An 18,803-nucleotide genomic window follows, 5' to 3' on the forward strand; every position below is an offset into this window, starting at 1 on the left:
CCTCGCAGCCCAGGATATTTCAAGCAATGGCTGTTTGATGTTTATGTTTTTCGTTTCAAGACCGCCTCGAAATGTTTCGAGCGTCGCGGTGACCTCGACCGTGAGCGGCATTAATCTCTAATTTTTTATTTATTTAAAAAAAAGCAGCCCTCCTCACATCTCCTAAAAGAGCACGCCCACACCGGCACACTGGCGGCGGCCATAACGGAGCGTGCGGGCTCTCCCTCGGCTGTAATGAATGAGATTTGAAACAAAAGAGGATGCTACCTAGTGCGAGCCAGACAGAAAAGCGCCCAGATGGCTCAAATTGCCTATGCCGCCGTTCCACAAGCGGGGAAAGACTGAAGTAATGCCAGCAAAAGTTAAAATAACCTTGAACGAGACAAGGCGGGGAGGGACGGCTAAACAGCGAGGAAACAATACGCAGACACTTGTCAAAGTCAATAAATGACAGCTGTAATTCCACACCGGGCGGCTGAGCCATTCTGGGTCCCCCCCCCCCCCCCCCCCCTCCCTAACACTGCAAGCCCCCCAACACATCCTTCTGTTCCTTCAGTTTTAACTATTAGGCTAAATCTTTTGATTGGTTACAAAGTCGCGAAAATCTTTGCAGTGCAAACACAGAAATTAATTACTGCTTATCCACCTTACGATGCTACCCATATGCCGGGCCACCAATCCCCCCCCCCCCCCCCACACACACACACACACACACACACACACACACACACACACACACACCCCAGCCGCCGCCACAGAGATCGGGGGAGCCGTCGGGAGGGCTCTTCACTAATCATGTTTGCAATCCGATTACACCGCGTTCGCGCATTTGAAATGCAGAGAGGCGGGCGGCGCGATAGATAGGGGCCGGGGCACGTTTCAGAAATATCTATTACGCCATTAAAACGAGGCGCGTGTGCGAGAGCAGTAATTATTCGCGACCCCGCGTGTGGAATGATGAATCTCGTTTCCGCCCCGGCGCAGCGACTTGGAAGTCTGTCGGAGGCTGCCCCTCAAAAGTTCGATAGCCCGCCACGACCTCCATCCAACGGCATCCGGTTACATCGCCGCAATCGCCGCCGAAGTGCTAATGCCTCCGTGATGAGCGGTGTGATCCTGCGTTGGCGAGATTGAGGACATCTGGGGTTCCCTTTTCCTCGGGTTCAGAGTGATTACCCCCAAACAGGCCTACTGTGAGCTCCTTTTGGGTGTGCAGCCCCATCATATGGAATAGCCCTTCCTCAGATGTGGAGAGACGGACTCCAGGAGGAATGCTGCTGACGTTGAAGCCGCTTTAGGGTGTGCGATGGAAGACGGTGTCACACTCATGTTTAATGAGGGCCTTGTTTGCTTGCCATTGATTAAAATGTTTCCCCAGGGTTGACGAGTTTGCAGCACTAATAAAGGAACGGAAAAAAAATAACATTCTAATCACTGATGTGATTAGGAGATGCGTGATGATTCATGACAATAATTGTGCTGGGAGAAAGATAACTGCCTATGACCTCGTCAACTTTGCCAGATAGAGAGGGAGAGTCAAATCCTGATTTCATTACAAACCAATCAGGGCCAAGCCGGCCGCTCGGTTGTCCGCGGATACACGTACAAGATTCGATTTGATCCTTTTTTTTTAAAAAACTATCGTGGGCAGCGCTGCCGTTATCCTACATTATTTATGTGAGGTTCAGATTAAAGTGTGGCTGAAACTATTGCCCGCCAATGTTTATCTTTTTTTTAAGACGCAGTGTGTTTCCCTAACTGAGAAGATACCGGTGACTAATGGTGTCATTAAAACCACATAGCTGCTCGGACTCGGGTATATTCAACAGATGTCAGGAGGAAGAAAAAGGGTTGATTTTAGAAAAGGCCTTTCATCACTCCCTGCTACCAGATTCACTTAAACCCGGACGATTATCGCACACTCTGTGCATGACGTAAACAGGCATAACCGTCGGCATGGACGCGTCGCTTGGAACGGGATAAAACGGGGGGAAAAAACACCTTTAATGAGATTGCCCAGCATGTAGCAAATATTGAAGTAGCCCGCGGTGCTGTTCATTTCAGAACAGTTTGGCTGGAGATGATAGGCACGGCACGAGTTCTTCGTAAAACAAGCAATGTTATTGTATTAAGGGGATGTTCATTAAGACATGAGAGAGACCCTAATCTGGGATCCCACAGCCATGATTGCTATCCCATGCTCACAAAGATTTGCTTATAGGGCATGGCTAAAAAAAAAAAAAGCATGAGGACATGCTAATGCATAAACACCAGATGACTAAACAAACGCCTCCAGTGGAAACAGGTTTGGGGCGGCGGCCTAACCCAAAGTCAGATGCTCTGCGTGGGACCGGGGTCAGCGACAGCGGGCTGGGGGCCCTTCTGGTCGCCTTGTTTGGGGTTTGTTTTTAGGTGAGAAGGCAATAACCGTGTGAGCACCAGTCAGGCTTGGTGAAATCAACTTTATGGGCGGGCTTGTTTTGCATCTGCGCTTTGCTAACCACTGACCGTGATGAGTATATGTTTGTGCCCCTAGTAAAACGACACATTAAGTTTTAATTAGCGAGCATCCATCCAGTCTCCCGGAACACCTGCTACAATTTAGAGAGCGAGTCATGTACGAATGTGCTGTGCGGCTAATAAGCGAAAGTTATTTGACACGCGGGGCAGAATTGATTACGCAACGCTCCTACGCCAGGAAAACAAGTCGAGACAATCAACAAGGAAGCTTTGATTGTTGTGGTGGTTCTGTCGCCAGGGGGGGGCGGGGGGGACGTTTGGAAGGGATAGAGGAAAGGCGTGCCCACACACCTGATGCGTGCGAGGCGTCAGCTGGATCTTGGTCTCCCAGCGCTGGTCGTTGGCGGCGCGGCTGGCCGTGATCACGAGCGGCGCCGGGCGATGCTCGGCGATCCGGAGGCGTCTGGCGGCGTAGATCACGCCGTCCGCCTCTATCCGGAAGTCGTTCGGCCGGCTGCTCTCCAAGGTAACTGCATCGTCACCGCCGCAATCCTCGAAATTCACTGCGGAGACACCGGAGAGAGAGAGAGGGGATTGAGGAGGATGAAACAGAAAGACGTCTGGGGGAAGTCAAAGAACATTTAAGGAAACCTGACAGCTTAAGAGAGAGATCAAGAAGGTTTGTAATAGAAAGCGAGAGTGACTGATTATTATGTTTTTGAAACAGACCGAAACAATGGAAACAGAGATGGACAGACAGTTGGACCGTCATTCGGACGGACCTCCTCGTCTGAGCTAGAGTCCACTCCACGGTGCCTCTTTAAACAGTCCACCACGCTTCTTCTCACTCATACATTATTCACTTCAGGCTGAGCCTCAGAGGTATGTCCCAAAACAGGGGGGAGGGGGGGGGGGGGAGGGGGGGGGGGGAGGGGGGGGGTGGTGGGGGGGTGAGATGGAGAGGGAGAGGAAGGCAGGAACACAAAAAAAAGAAACACAAGGAAAAAGGATGAAGAGAGAAGGAGCGATAACAACGATGAGAAAAATGGGTCTCTCGGGGGCGGTTTCAGAAGCCCATTAAATCCCAAAACATTCCATTTAAAACCCTGACGAGGCCAAATGTTGCTTTCCGGGGTGAAGAGAAATCACCGGTTGAAGCCCTTTGCTGGAAGCCAACCTCAAAGACACGGCGAGAGGGATCCCCTGTGCCACACTGGGCCAGGTGCGTCTTACAAGATCCCTTCCCCGGTGACGTACCCGAGATTTCCACCGCAGAGGGCTACCAATCGTCCCATCCACGGGAGGCTCGGTACTTGATGTTTGTTGTAGCAGCATGCACACACGCACCAAATACAGACATGAAGCATCTCTCTCTCACACACACACACACACACAGTGGGGGAGTTCAAGCAGTCCCCGAGCGCCACAGTGGCACGAGTACAACATAGGTTTGTGTTACAGGGGAGTGACAGTACAGCACTGACAGCTCATGTCGCACAACACAGCAAGCACACACACCGAAAGGACAGAACACAAACAGACTATACCTTAGAGCATCCTCATCTCGTACCTTTACCCGAATACATTTCCCTGACCGCCACCCTTCTCTCTCTCTCTCCCCCTCCCTCTCTCTCCCCTCCCCAACTCCCCCGCCCACACCATCTCCAGCTTTCGCTCGAAGACACACAGATTTCCCACCTTGCCTCGCTGTTCAAAGCGCACACACACACACACACACACGCACACACTTGCACGGCAAAGTTTCCTGCGAGCCACGAAAGATGTGAACGCCGAGACACAGGGCTTCACACCGGCGCCACGACTGCGGGTGCTGCATTGAATTATTGAAGCAGACGTGGAATTACTTAATAAAAGCCTTGGAGGAGGCTACCTAATCTTCCTTTGTTCCGCTACCATGGGGACAGGGGGACGTGTTTCGCAGCGCCCCGGCAACCGGGCCCCTCCTTTGGGGTGGGGATGGGAGGGGGGGCAGTGCAGGGGCCGCTACCTGCCCCTTCCAGAGCCGGGAGGAACTTAAAAGGATTAACCTCGGGGCCAATTTATTTGGGGATGCTGATAAGGGGGCAGACAATGATAAAACTTCAAACCCCCGTGCACGTGCAGGGAATAAACAAACAGGTGTGTGCTCGCAGCAGAGCCACACGGTGGATAAACATGTGTACGGCTTGCCAATACCCGTGCTCGCGGACAGCGCCCTTGCCTGGCGTGTTTATGCACGGGCGTGACGCCGACGAAATGCACTTTTCCTGTGGTTGTTTTTTTTTGTCTTTTATTCTTTTGTGTGCATGGGGGATCATGAGACACAATGTGTTAGGGCAACATGGCAGGAAAGGCCCCGTCGGTTCCGCCCCTGACAGGGGACTGTTATAAAAGCCATGAATATTGGTAGGATAAAAAAAAATTGGTACAGGGAAAATGTTTCTTTCCTTTCAATGTACAGAGAAATGGAGAGAGAGGCAGAGAGAGATGGAGAGCCGGGGGGAGTGAGGGAGACAAGGAAGGCTTGATGACACTGCATTTGAAAATAAAACACTAAAAACATCCTAATATATTCATCACAATGAATAAAAATACAATCTTCTCCTAATTTATCAAGCCTCAGCAGAAGGACCAAAAAAACACTATACATGGGGACAAGGCTGCCGTCTTATTTCTGACAGGCTTTAAAAGTAACATTTAGATCAAAAAACTGAAGAAACTAGGTTGATTTACAAAAAGATATTTCCACGGCGGACGACTCCAGGGAGGGGAGGCATGATTCATGCTTCCCCATCAGCAGGGCTAACGGCCAGCAATTTAACTGCAAAAAGGTTCCCCCAAAACAAACTGCTCTAATAGTGCTGCTGAACTTCACTTTGAGTCGACCACCCCTGCCTCTTCTATCCCTGTACGAGCACCCTTAATCAATGAGCTGTGCTTCTTGCCTGGTGGAGAGGGGGGCTTGGTCGACTTCAGGAATCCAGGTGACCTTCACTCCCGGGCAGAAGACGTTGCCTTGAAGCAGGGCTAACTGTAAGTTTGAGGTATTCTGGCAAGCACCTTAGCCGCAACCCCACCCCCAAGTCAGCATATCAGGGGAGGAATACCAAGTACTGTTCAATACCTACCACACACACACAAACACTCAATAGATTTAACACGTCTCACAAAGTTCAAGGTGAGGAAGGGATTCGTACCGGCTCCATCAAGGATGTTGGGGATTATGGTTTTAGTCATGTGTGCTACAGTGTAAACATGAGTACCCTGTGCTGTTGACCTTTTGGCTTTGTGAATGACATGAGTCTACCTCCTGGTTGGTGGTAAAGCAACCCCATCCATTCACCTGCATCAAAAACGAATCGTCTCATTATTTAATGTGACATTAGAAGTGTGGAGCAAATAATGAATAAATGATTCAATGAAAGTAAGACACCTTATTTGTTTTGCCTCCCATTTTAACCGGTATAGTCCCAAGGGTCAATAAAGGTATCTCCATCCATTAGAATAATTACTTAAGTCAATATTTGTTAAAATTGGCTGGCCCAAGATGGAAGGACAATTGAGACAGCCCAAATTAAATCTCATCTAAATTAAATTTCAACCCTGCTTTATTGAAAACCGTCAGCCAAACACACAAACCAAATAAGGCCATTGCCCAAACATAAAATAAAACCATGAGATTGTTGTCATTCCAGTTTAATTTGACATGGGCTTCATCGCTGAACTCTGACGATTCCACAACATCATTCCACCAAAATGCCCCTTCCAAAGTCCCTGACAAATAGGCCTGGCATTTCTATGATCCATGCTGCTGGTATATTTGGCCTTGCTTCATCGCCAAATGTGCGTTTGCCACAGCAAACGTGCTATGGCGGTTTGCAGCATTTGCCTTGGGAGCCTATGTGGGCCAAAGCCCTCTCGGAGGCTGGAGCCCAGCTCCGGCTCTTTAGCAATCCCTGAGATTGGGCCAGCGCCTCGACACCTCTGGGAGGCTCCGCGACCGTCAGCCGCCGTGGTAATTGTTGCACCAACTCCCGGCAGGAAGCGACGTTTTCAATGATAATGAATGGGGATGTGCGGCGCGTGTCTGTTCATTTATCACAGCCGGTCAGGAGGCTCAGGAAGGCCCCGGCAGAATGTATGGCAGAGCGCTGCGGAGAGAGGAAAAAAAAAACTGGAAGATGCGTGAGCCAACTGTATCTAGATGCACGGGCTCCCGAGAGGAACCGGGGTAAGAGGAGTCTCTGCTGCCGTGCCCCATCCGACATGTCGTCATGGACACAAAGATAAAAGCCTTTGGTTTGGACAGAAACGCCGATGCAGCATGGGGGCTGCTGGGGGGGGGGGGGGGGGGGGGCGAAAAGAGAGGCAGAAGGGGAAAAAACAAGGCTGTCAGCGAAAACGGGCGCCCCAACTAAAGCCCCACACCGGGGCCCAAAATTACCTCCGATTCAATGATCCCATTCAACTGCCCTCAGCCCCCCCACCAGCAAGCTTCACAAAAGCCCAAACTAACCTCTCCAAAGTGCCCCCCTATTGTCTGCTCCAGCACGTGATCACTCCAACCCCGCCACACACACACACACACACACACACACACACACACACACACACACACACACACACACACACACACACACACACACACACACACACACACACACACACACACACACACACACTGTGATGTTATGAAAATGCTAGCGGTTCTACTGGTTTTTCGCATGCCTGCCAGCATGCACACTGTGGGAGCAGAGAGAGTGCCCCTCCGTGTGTCATGCGTGATAATAACGACAATCACGAGAAACCCGGAGGATACTGAGAAAACTCTATTTTGCAAGGCATTGGTAAATTGAGTAAATAATTGAATTTTGATGTGAACAGAAACTAGTAGAACATTTTCTCTAATAAATATTGGAAAGAGATTTACAAACATTCTTTACAAGACTGACTTTCTACTTCAGAAGAAAAATGTGCCAATAGATTATTGCATATGCGATACAAAAGATTAACGATTTTTCATTAAGCTTACAAAAAAATCTTAGCACGCCCTCTTTCATACATATTGGTATATAGGTTCATTGTTTTGCATTTAATGTTTAGTCCGCCCACTACTATTAACTGTATTTTTATACCTTCAAGCTACGTTAATATAAACGCTTTATTTCTCACAGAAAGTACCCATTTGTCATTTTGAAATGAAGTCTTTGACAACTGAAGCATTCCATAAGAGGTGTTTCATCAGTAGCTGTGGAGAAATGCTAACCAGGGCAAATGACCCAGGTGGCTTTCCCCTTGGGCAGGCGGTAAAACACCCTCCCCTGACGAAATGCATTATTCACAAGCTATGTTCCGGATAGGATGTATACAGTGACCCCATGCTGAGACCCCTAGCCCACCCCAACCCTCGCAGAGGATGAGATAGAGCAGCTCTCGGTCTGAGACACCCATCTCCGCCCCTATGTTTATAAGAACCTCTTATGTTCCACTGGAAGTCTAGCTGGCTCTTCAGATTTCAACTGAAAACGCACCGATGTTGAAATGTCCAGCAGTGTTGAATAATTGGTCACACTCTAACTATGAAGAATTATCTTGTCAAACATATTCTTAGTTTTCCGGGACATCTCATTATTAAGTTAACAGTAAAGCATAAGAAAAATCATGCTAATGCTAAAATATTATAGCCAAACGCTGCAAGAGCTAACTAACGATTGCAGTGATCCATGCCCTTGTACATAACATGTAGAGTTTACATATCCTTGGGTCATGTCTCCTTTCTAAAGCAGTTGCTTCTATTAATGAGGAATGAACAGACCAGTGCTGTAGCTCATTGACATTGATTGTCATAATGTAAACAACATGGAGCTACTGATATAAAGACATACACTAGTGAGCCACGGTTTGACGATTCCATCTCAGCGATGGAAGTTTGGCTATCTTGATAAGCCAAAGCAATAACGGTCATTCAAAAATAATAATTCATTTGACAAGGGATTTGGAACAAGGGACTGAGTAAGTTGGTATCTTTAACAATTCCAAATACAAGTTGTTTAAATATGGCAGCCTTTTTGTCAACTACCACAACCCAAATCTCCAATACATTGGCAGGAAGCAATGTCGTCAACACTATTGTATTCAAAGACAAATAAGTGAAGTAATGTAGCTCGTGCAGATTACTTATCTACAAGAAGTAAATGTAAACAGGAACCATGCAGTTGGAGAGAGAAACTCATAGCTATTAGCACACAGTAGCATGGCATTGTGAGTGTGTCATGGATAGGAACAAAATAATGGATGGAAACAAAAGGAAGTTGCATTACCATTCACTCCAGCGGTCTCCCAACTAAGGAAAGCACAGAGCTGAAATCTACCTGCTGTGTCTCATCGTGGTAACAGCAGACTAATAACCGGGTTCAAGCATTACCTCTAGAAGAGCCTAAGTGTTTCCCCTATGATTCCTGCCAGCGGCTGTTGTGAGGTGTGTGTGTGAGGTGCGCTATTTTGAGGTGCGTGTGCACGGTGCTGATGCACGTGGTCACTGATTCAAGGAGTGCACGAGTGCATCGCAACATAAATGGCCTCAGACAAAAGTATAACTACATAACGTAACAATAAATACCGTGCGAGGCGAGCGCATTTTGGGCACAGGTACATTTCTCTGGGCATTATTCTTAGCACACTGTTTCATACTGCAGTTTGTAGCCATCCTGTAATCTAGGTTTCATAATACTGATGCCACTGTCTGTTCTACACAATCATATATGGAGGCTACATTCTATCATTGAGTCACTTTTTCTCTTTATGCTTCCTACGTTTAGTCTAAAGCCTGTTCTTTATTCTTCTATGGCAGAGCACTATTTTGTCAGTTTCTTCTACAATATTTCTCGTCCAACTGTTATGACAATGTAACAATTGAGGGGGTGCAGTAAGAGGTATCTGTGATCCATATATTTTAAATCAAACATTGCATATTCGAAGGCATTTGCAAAAAAAAAAAGAATATCTATTTTGGCATGGCTGATGGCTGCAGAGACACTAGTCATCCAGTAGTGGCACTACTGTGTCATTGCTGAATGTAGGGGAAACCATGCTCACTGTGGGAGCCCAATGCCTTGGCATGATGACAGGGTCTTCTCTTAATACATGTATAAACACACGTAACATTAGCAGATTTCCTCAAGACTATTTCTAGCCATAGGTGACGTACAGCACATCAGAACGAATCGAGGGCCTTTGTTGGCTAAATTAAATAATTCTGTGTTTTCCAGAGCAATGACAGCCTAGCATTGTGTGGATTACTGTGTCACTGGAGCCAAGGGCTGATAAGACTAAGCTACATCCTTCAGCAGTTATCAGCGCATAGCTACCGGGATTTTGCTCTGTGAGCTATCAAGACGAGCGGCCTGATACTGGGGCTTTAGCGGGGTATTAAACTGACCACATTAACAGGATGTCAACTCCTCTCCAACTCTCTTTATGGTGCCTTTCAGCTTTAAGCCTCGCTAGTCCCGTGCATTGAAACAGGTGAGGTTTGTCGTCCGCAGGGTGTGACTGCAAATACACTCAACATAAAAGGAGCTAGCTTGAGTTGACCAAGTCCTTCTGAATCTTAATCAACGTTATTAGAAATGAGGTGGTGAACTTTATGTCCATTACATCAGTCCTTTAGACCTGGCGTGAAAGGTCAGAGGTTTTTAATTGCTCTGCATCTCCTTATGCACTGCCTGGTGACCTGCACACCTCGCTTCTTCCAAAGCGGTTACGGCCTTCGCACCGAGAGACGGGCTCGGGCGTGGAGATGGAAATAAGAAGGAAAGAGTGGAGGAGACAGAAAAGCAATCTGTGTGAGCTGGGGGGCCAGGAGCAGGTCAAGACACTGGAATGCCTTTTTTTGGTGGGGCGGAGCGGAGGGGCCGAGGGGGGAATCAGACTGTGAATAAAATGCCATTTTACCTTTTTGTCTACACTCTACTGCGCTGTGTACTGCAGATGTCATTTCCCTGTGACCGAACAGTGCAACAGAAAAACATTTGAGGGCATGCTCCGTTGCCTCCTGCATACATCCCCACTGGACTGAGCTGCTGCTGAGGTGCTGCCGTGACTGAGGACAACATTTGACACACACTGAACCACAACAAAAGCCGTCTGACATATTAATTGTATTGCACAGGAATTAACCATGTATTTAACAGTGATCTAAAATCAAAGATAATTTTGCCTGCCACAGTTATGTTTTCTCAAAATGGGCCCTATTTGCCATGTTAACAAATATTTGAGTGTTGGGGGGGGGGGGGGGGGGGGAATCATGTTAATGGTTAGCCATCGACCATATCCTCCCCCACAACCTAACCCTTAACCAACCTGACCCAGATAATTCAAACTAATGTTGGATTGTTTTTACACGGGTCAGCACGTGTGGGTATTCTCTGATTCGGGCAGCGCATTTGATAAAACGTGCTTAGCCGACGGATGACATTTTGGTAAAAGATAGTACACATGAAAGGCAGCCTCATCAGCTGATCAGTGTAAAGCCCAGCTCCGTGGTGCCAAGCACAGCATATTTTACTGAAGCGGTTGGATCACGGGGGCTGGGAACTAAACTGCCTGAGTGCAACCTGTAATGGGGCATTAGTTAGCTCTTTTGATCTGAGGACCACAGCTTCAAAGCTATTTACCATGCACCCTTGATCATTTCGGCCAGGACGCCTTCAACACATGTTAAAGAAAGGAGAAGAAAGACAGGATGAACTCGAGAAATACGAAGGACCCATGAAAACAAAGCCAGTGAATGTATATGGACTGCTAATTTGCTGTTTGTTAGTGGTTTGCCTTGGGGCAAATTGCGGACTTTGACCATGAAATATTGGATGTTCATTAATTATGATGATTCAGAACGGTTATTTGTGGGCTATGAATGATTTATTTTCAATGTTATTTAGTTCACAATGAGCAGATAATGAAAACAAACCACGATGTGCCTTCGAACTTTAATAAGTTGCAACAGATAAAACGCTTTGCGAATGAAATTGCAAGAAGACAAAGCCATTTCCCGCGGGCTTGACCAGCCTGGAAGCCATTTATATGTTATCAATTTTGATGGAATTAACAGTGCTGTACATTAGGGCGTGATTAAATTCAGACAAATTGCCTAACCTCCTACGCATTTGCTCTACACTCTGTTCATTAAATGCTACAAGAGCCTGCTCCATCCACCGCAAACACAACCATCATGCGTGACGGCGCGGTGGCCTGTAATCATACAGATATCGCGCACCCCACACATATTTACATACGGACCGTTTTTAAGTGACACACCAATCGTCGTCCCTGCGTCGAGACCCGAGCACTGTCGCCTCTCAGAGCCGTTTGCTAACAAGCGCATGTGTGGCTTTCAGATTTTTCTCGAGACGTTAACAACGTGTCACCTTGAGGTCCTTATCCCAACAGAACACACAAACAATGCTTGCATAGCATCGCGCTGCATTACGAGCAACCTGTGACATCCATGACACTAGCACAAAGACAAAAATAACACACCACTACATGTTTGACCAATTGGTACAAAGCTCCCAATCACATTTCTGGGTGAGGATGGCACTCATGGCTGGTTTTCAAGGAAGCCTGACCTCTTGAGCTTCCCTAAATTAGGAAAAACAATGACGGCTCTTGGAACTTTAATTGTATTGATTCTATATAGTTCATCTCCTTGATATCGCCCACCTATATTTCCTTGCTCCAAAGATGCTCTGGAATGGCGACCAATGACGGCCCTAAAAATCGAACGCTAATTAACTGGAGAATAAATAGCTAATGAAGACATTGTTAGTGCTGCCTCCGCCTTCCAGGGAGACCGCATTGCATGCCTCCCCGGCATAGCCAAGTTGTCAATCAAAACGCTGCAAATGAAAAGCTCAGGTAAGGAGCGCCACGGTCCAGTGCTCCCAATCACAACTGAACACACACCCGCGTGCACACACACTTACACACACTAACATACACTAAAATACACACAGTGCTGTTTTTTTACCTTTCGTTTTTATGTCTCCCCTGAACACACACACACACACACACACACACACACACACACACACACACACACACACACACACACACACACACACACACACACACACACACACACACACACACACACACACACACACACACACACACACACACACACACACTTTCCTTTAAGCTCCACAAGCTATCCAAACAGAGAGCCGTGGTGGGGTGATGGGGGTGGGGAGGGCGGCGGTCACATAACTACACCTTGGCTATAAAAAGACCAATTAACGGTTCACGGAGGGAATGTGCTTAATTTTTATGCCATTATGCACTTACCTCTAAAAGCTACTGAAAAATTGAAAACTGGGAAATAATCCCCTCTGCCGCCACACATAAAGCAGGGGCTGGCGCGTTTCGTGTTGCGGGATTCTCGGGAGCGATGCTAATAGAATTGCAGCACACTGCCTTTTTTCCTTGGGAGGAGCGGGAGAGCGTAGGAGAACGAGAAGGAGATCTCGAGGCGTGGTGGGAAGGGAGAAAGGATGCATGCAAATCTTTTTGGCTGGGAAATGAAGCGGAAGACAAAGGAAAGCGAGGCAGGGCGTCCCCGGAGATCGCCATTATACAGTAAGACAGTAGTTGGTACAGCACCTCCCCTCGCAGCGAGAGCAACAACTGATTTGGTCAGGCCATTTATGCATGCAAGGAAATCAAATGCCCAAAAGGCCTCCCACACACAAACACACACACACACACACATACAGAGACAATCACACACTCACGCACAGACACATGAGAAAATGTATTGTTAAGTAAGGACTGTATGTTAAGTAAGTACTCTATGATAAATGAGGCTAGCGGTTGTTATATGATGCACAGATATTATTAAACAAACCCTACTGTGCAATATCTTCCAACGGAGATACACAATCCTTGCAAAGACAACCAAGTACGAGTTCATGTTTGGATTTAGTCACTGCTCTACCACAATAACCAAACATGGTGACATTTTGGCAAATCATTGCCCGTCGCGGAATGCTAAATGCCAAAACATTAACAATGAGAATGTCTTGGCCCCTTCGTCCTATGGCCCGTTTCTCGTTTGGGCAGTCCCTGGAAAATCAATTGGTGAACAAGGGATTTCCCCACTACAGTAGAAAAAACTAAAGCAAAGAGATGGGAAAAAAAGCTTTGAAAGAAGAAACCAGCTTATTTAAAGAAAGAAACAAAAGATAAAACATTCCAATGAAAAGAGGTTTGGTCAAAGAGAAGGATTAGGGCAGCTCCCATAAGCAGGGTGTGTGCGTCTTTCCCACTTTATGTTTGAATCAATAAGTGTCAAATTGTACTCGAAACACAATTAGCCCATTGGTTCAGGAAAAACATTGGGAAACATACACAGCAGTATGATTAAACCCAGCACTATGTTGATCTCCGGAAGCCTGCAGATTCAGCACGTCCACAATTTTGCAGACGTACGTCAGCTTGTTACAGTGCACTACTTCGGGGAAGGAAAACAAACAAGTACTTGTATACATTTACAAACAATGTGTCAGACCGAGCTAATCCTGCTGCACTTGCGTCTCCTGCTAGAAAGCAAGCCATGAGCTGGCTGTTCCGGCTGTCACTGTCAGCCTGCTTTTACCTGCTGTTCTCTATCCCCTGCCCTGACTTGGTTCAAATAAAGGCTGCGTAGGATTTTCAATTCCATATCTGTATCTGTGGGCTGTTTGATAGATATTCCTTTCACATTGATTGAATAGAGTAGTGTAATTGCCTCGACTGTCTTTTTCCCAGAGACAGAGCAATCCTCACATTGAAGACGTTCCTAAGAGCCTTCTGAAAGCCTTCACCGCTCAAACCGTGTTTGTGGTGTACGAGGGGGAAAGTTGGTTTACCTAATACAAAGAAGTCACATGTTGATCCTTCTGCTGTTGTTCTCTTTGAAGAATACCTCGATCTCTGAAACGCAATGCAGCGTCAATTTGCCAAAGACAGACATCTTTGCATTAGTGTCTGCCTTTGATATGCATGGCTTCTTTTGACTTCAAGGCAAAAGCAATTTGACACAATCCAACCCAGCAAATTGACATGCTGCACTGGAAGAGCAGGGCTCGCCTTAAACTAACTGCAGTGTGAGCAGCAAGCCATTGCTCATTGCAACTGCACAAACAATTTGATTAGCACAAAAGGCATTTCCATTCCAACAAATAACTGAAATGGGCAATATTTGCGGAAAGGTTGGGAGTGGTGGAAATCCATCTGATAACATGCGTGCTAGCAGGCCAATACATATTTCAGAGTAAGCACACGATACACATAATGTATTACACAGGATTCTAGGTTGTGTGTCACTCACAAAGAAATGAGTAGTGTAACCCGAGCAGGGTGTAACATCCAAGAGAGGAGCAATAACGCTCACTGCAAAAACGAGCGACAAGGCTAGTCTAACAACTAGCCATGGCGAGAGACTGGGTTGGAAATGTTGTAGATGCTTTGTTCCCCACATGCAAGCTTCGATGCCGGTTGCAAAAATGATTACGACATCCAAGAGACTGCACGAGATGTAGCTGTACGACTGCATGAGCCCTACAAGAGGAGAGCCCCTTCTCAGCCCACATGTAATCAGCAGAACTGAGCGGGTTCAGCAAAGGATCTGTGCAGCTGCGCTTTATTACAGACACAATAAGTACCAGATTAGGGGGGGGAGGGAGAAGGGGAAGTCGAGGGTGAGTGAGAGAAAGGAGGGGGATATATATATCTCCCAGAGAGACTGAGAGAGAGCAAGATAGAGAAAGACTGACTCCAAAAACACATCTGGCCTCAGTTTGTGTTCAGCTGTAACACCAAAAACCGCAATCGGGGCCGTGTACAAATCTGTCTCCACTTGGTCCGGCCGCCTGCGGAAATGTTACCAGACCTCAGGTTCTTAAACTCGGGGGGGCCAGTGGGAATCTTCTGTTGCCTCACAGTGAAAGCCATGTTCAACAGGGTCACAGCGACATCCACCACAGTGGCAAAAAAAAACTATTCACCGAGTACTTGTTTTGAAGCGTAAAAACAAAAAGAAGGACCGGCTGTTGAGATTTGTTCAGAGGAGTGTGATACAACTGGCCCCGAATGCAAAATAAATGTCCCACACTACAGTCGTTTCCCTGGCCTGGTTATAGGTTCGTAAATTTTTTGCCGGGTATTTAGCTCCATCAAAGCAGGATAATTGTGCTACTTTGATGGGACGCTTTCAGATGGATGCTGACATGATGCCGACCTGGTTATTAAGTGGGCTTTCAGGCCCCTTGAATGGAGACAACAGAAATAGCTCCTCCTGAGTTTCCATAACAGATACACAAACAAGAGCAATACAGACGCACAGATATAGAGAAAAAGAGGAACTGGAGACAGAGAGGAAAATACAAGTGTCTGGACGGTCGGGTTGTTAATGCTAGCTCCAAGGCGTAACGTGTTTGCCAACAGAGATGGATTCGCCAGAAACACAGCCTCAATCATTAGGAGCGGATTCTGTTTGCTGAAAACATCCCTGGTTTGTACTACCCTATAAACAGCTCACACATAAGGAATGATTGGATATCCAACAACATGGAGGTCTTCTTAGCCTGCTCCTGTGTGGACCCCATCCTCCCCCCTCCCTTTAACTCAGAGGGGGGTCTTAAGATATCGCAATTATAGAAGCTCATAAAAGCAATGATCACCAGATCCGTCATGATTAGTCCAAAATAATGGGCAAATTGTTGGTGAGAGAACAAACCCAGATTTAGAACATTAAAAAATTGAGAAAGGTTGCCTTACATCGACTGTGTGACTGTGTGCATGCGTTAGTGTGTGTGTGTGTGTATTTTCACAGGGGCCGGGGAAATCTACAGTCAGCAGCAACTGGCCGTCGGGCATCCATTACACAAACACAGACCAAGGCAGCGCTTCCACGTTAGGAAATAGTTTGAAGGATTAAATTGTGCCAGGTGCCGTCCTATTTTCTTCAGAAGTCGCCTGCCAGGGCCTCCAGGTACCAGAATAGTTCCTCAGACCAGGGATTGATCGCATTCTTCAGAGCATGTGAATAAGCGCGCAGGGGCGGCTGGGGGTCCGCGTGCCTCTGACTCTTCTGCCGGTCCCATTACTCAGATTGCTGATCAGGCAGTGGCTGAGGGCATCCAGCTATCTGCAGGGCCTCTAAATCATTTGGCCGGGGATGGGGGCCCCGGCATTTCCGCCGGCCCGGGCTCATTGCGTTTATTGGTGGGTAAAAATGTGCTACACTAAAAGTATTACTTTGAGAAAAAAATAAAAAAGGGGAAGAACAATTATTTTTGTTCAAGGTTTCACCCGGGACATGGTTTTATGTGAGCGAAAGCACGTTCTTGTTCACGTAAGCGTGGGTGGGAAAGAAAAAAAGAAGTCATTTTTATATTAAGTATTTCTGGTTGGGGTAGATCTTATTAATGAACCCAATCTCCTCCGCCACGTTTTTATTTCCTCCAGGACCACCAGGGACGGATCAGACAATATAGGCGTCGCCCTCGGTGGTGGTCGCCCAAGACGCGTGGCTGAATACTTCATTACACGGATTCGATATCGGACGTCTCCAGCCCTGCGTGCTCCACGATGGGAGCAGTAAAGCAAACTTTAATATCACAGGCGTGTTGGAATCGCTAATCCTCCGGCGCAGAGGGGGGGGTACCGCGGCTGTAAATCTGTGCCCGTGGCGGCCGGCGACGGCCGAGTGCCTCGATGGATCACAGCGTGGGTCTCCTCTGAATCCACCTCATACAAACGTGGCAGCCGTAAATACAAAAAGAAAAAAATGCCCGGCTGTCAGCTTTATAGTGTCACCGCTTCAATGATGTCAGCGATGTGCCTGCATTATGTGACTGACAGTTCCCTCCATTTGCAAGGCTAACCCTTGGTGTTAAGACATGAAAGGGCCCGGGCAGGGCTTCTGTTAGAATCAGTTGTTGTCAAGATGTTAACTAAAACTCGATAACAAGCTGCGTTTCCTCTTTCGCAGTATGTGGAAATCTGCCTGACCTCATTGTGAGCTATGAGGTCAGAGAATGACTGTGCAGCCCAGACCGTCAACGATGCGTTTCCCTCTTGGACTGCCTCGCCAGATGGTTTGGATCACGTGAGTGCCGGAGTCGCGCTGGGCTTTGGAAGAGAGTAAAAGGTCCAAGCACACTATGTATAGGCCTCAGTGGTAATTACTTCAAATGAACGGCACATCATGTTATTTGGCCGATGTATAAAACACATGCTGTCCAACATATCTGGTGAAGGAAAACAGATGCTGTCGGACAGTTAATAATTCTGTGTGCCAAGTTGAATGCCCTGCTGAACTGAGTAAATATAAAGAACGAACTTTAGCATTGCAAAGGTACATAAGCATAACCATTCCATCTTCCCGAGTATAAGCCAGAAACAAAAGGCCAGCACGTTGGTGTAGGTTAGGTAAGGCAATCAAAAGGCAATTGTATGCAGCACTTGGAGGGGGTGGTGGTGGTAATTGTGTATAAAATGTTTCGGTCTGCGGCAAAAAATAAAGATTACACAGAAAGCACAATAATTAAGACTCGAGCTGTCCGTAATTAAAATCCACTTTAAAAGTAGAAACCATTGACGGTTGCCTGCTTTCCAAGGACACTTCCGTTTCAAAATTCCTTTGTTCAATTTCGATTGAAGAAGTAAAATTCGAGGGTCTGATAGTCGAACGTAGAACAGAAAACAATTACATCCACCTGTGGGCCCTCCATCAACAAAGGTGTCTGATGAACAACTCTAATATATATCATGGCCGCCGCACTGCAAGGGAAGGGCAGACATGTGTTCTCAGACCTCGCCTGAAGCGTAGGTAGTAAAGAAAAGAACGTTAACTCGGCTTTCATGGCAGCCATCAAGGCTATTGGGTTGCGGAGCGGAGGCCAACCCCTGGCGGGCCGGTAATGGTCAGCAGGGGATAGAGGCTGGGAAGAGGGCGTTGTCTGTGGACCAGCGCGCTGCTCCTTCTAGCGTTACAGGCTCTTCCCTCGGCCTTTATGTGCAGAGACAATGACAGCTCTTTGGGAAGGAGGGGGGCTCGTAGGCGAATGAAGGGTAGCTGGAGGGAAGGGGGGGGGGGGGTTCTGGTTACCTTCCCAAGCAGCACCACAACAACAGAGGGTGGAGGAGGTTCACTTATACCAAGGCCAGTTTCTGGTTTCTACCGGAACACTGTGCAGTTTACATGCCTTCGAGCAGCGTTTAGCAAGGCTGTAAAAACATGCACCCTTGTACACAAAGATCAGAAAAGCAACGGGAAGTTAAGAATTAAAGACGGAAGACAA

The 18,803-nt window shown here is 47.2% G+C and overlaps 1 protein-coding gene across 1 annotated transcript in view; it reads right to left on the minus strand.

Moving 5' to 3' along the window:
* Positions 1-18,803, minus strand: part of LOC115548469 (cadherin-2) — a 63,069-nt gene that overhangs the window by 24,561 nt on the left and 19,705 nt on the right. Inside the window, exon 3 of the mRNA XM_030363122.1 lies at positions 2,812-3,023. Coding sequence (XP_030218982.1) covers positions 2,812-3,023 — 212 coding nt within the window. The remainder of the gene's footprint in view (positions 1-2,811; positions 3,024-18,803) is intronic.

This window comes from Gadus morhua, chromosome 8, assembly GCF_902167405.1.
Source record: "Gadus morhua chromosome 8, gadMor3.0, whole genome shotgun sequence".
NCBI lineage: Eukaryota > Metazoa > Chordata > Actinopteri > Gadiformes > Gadidae > Gadus > Gadus morhua.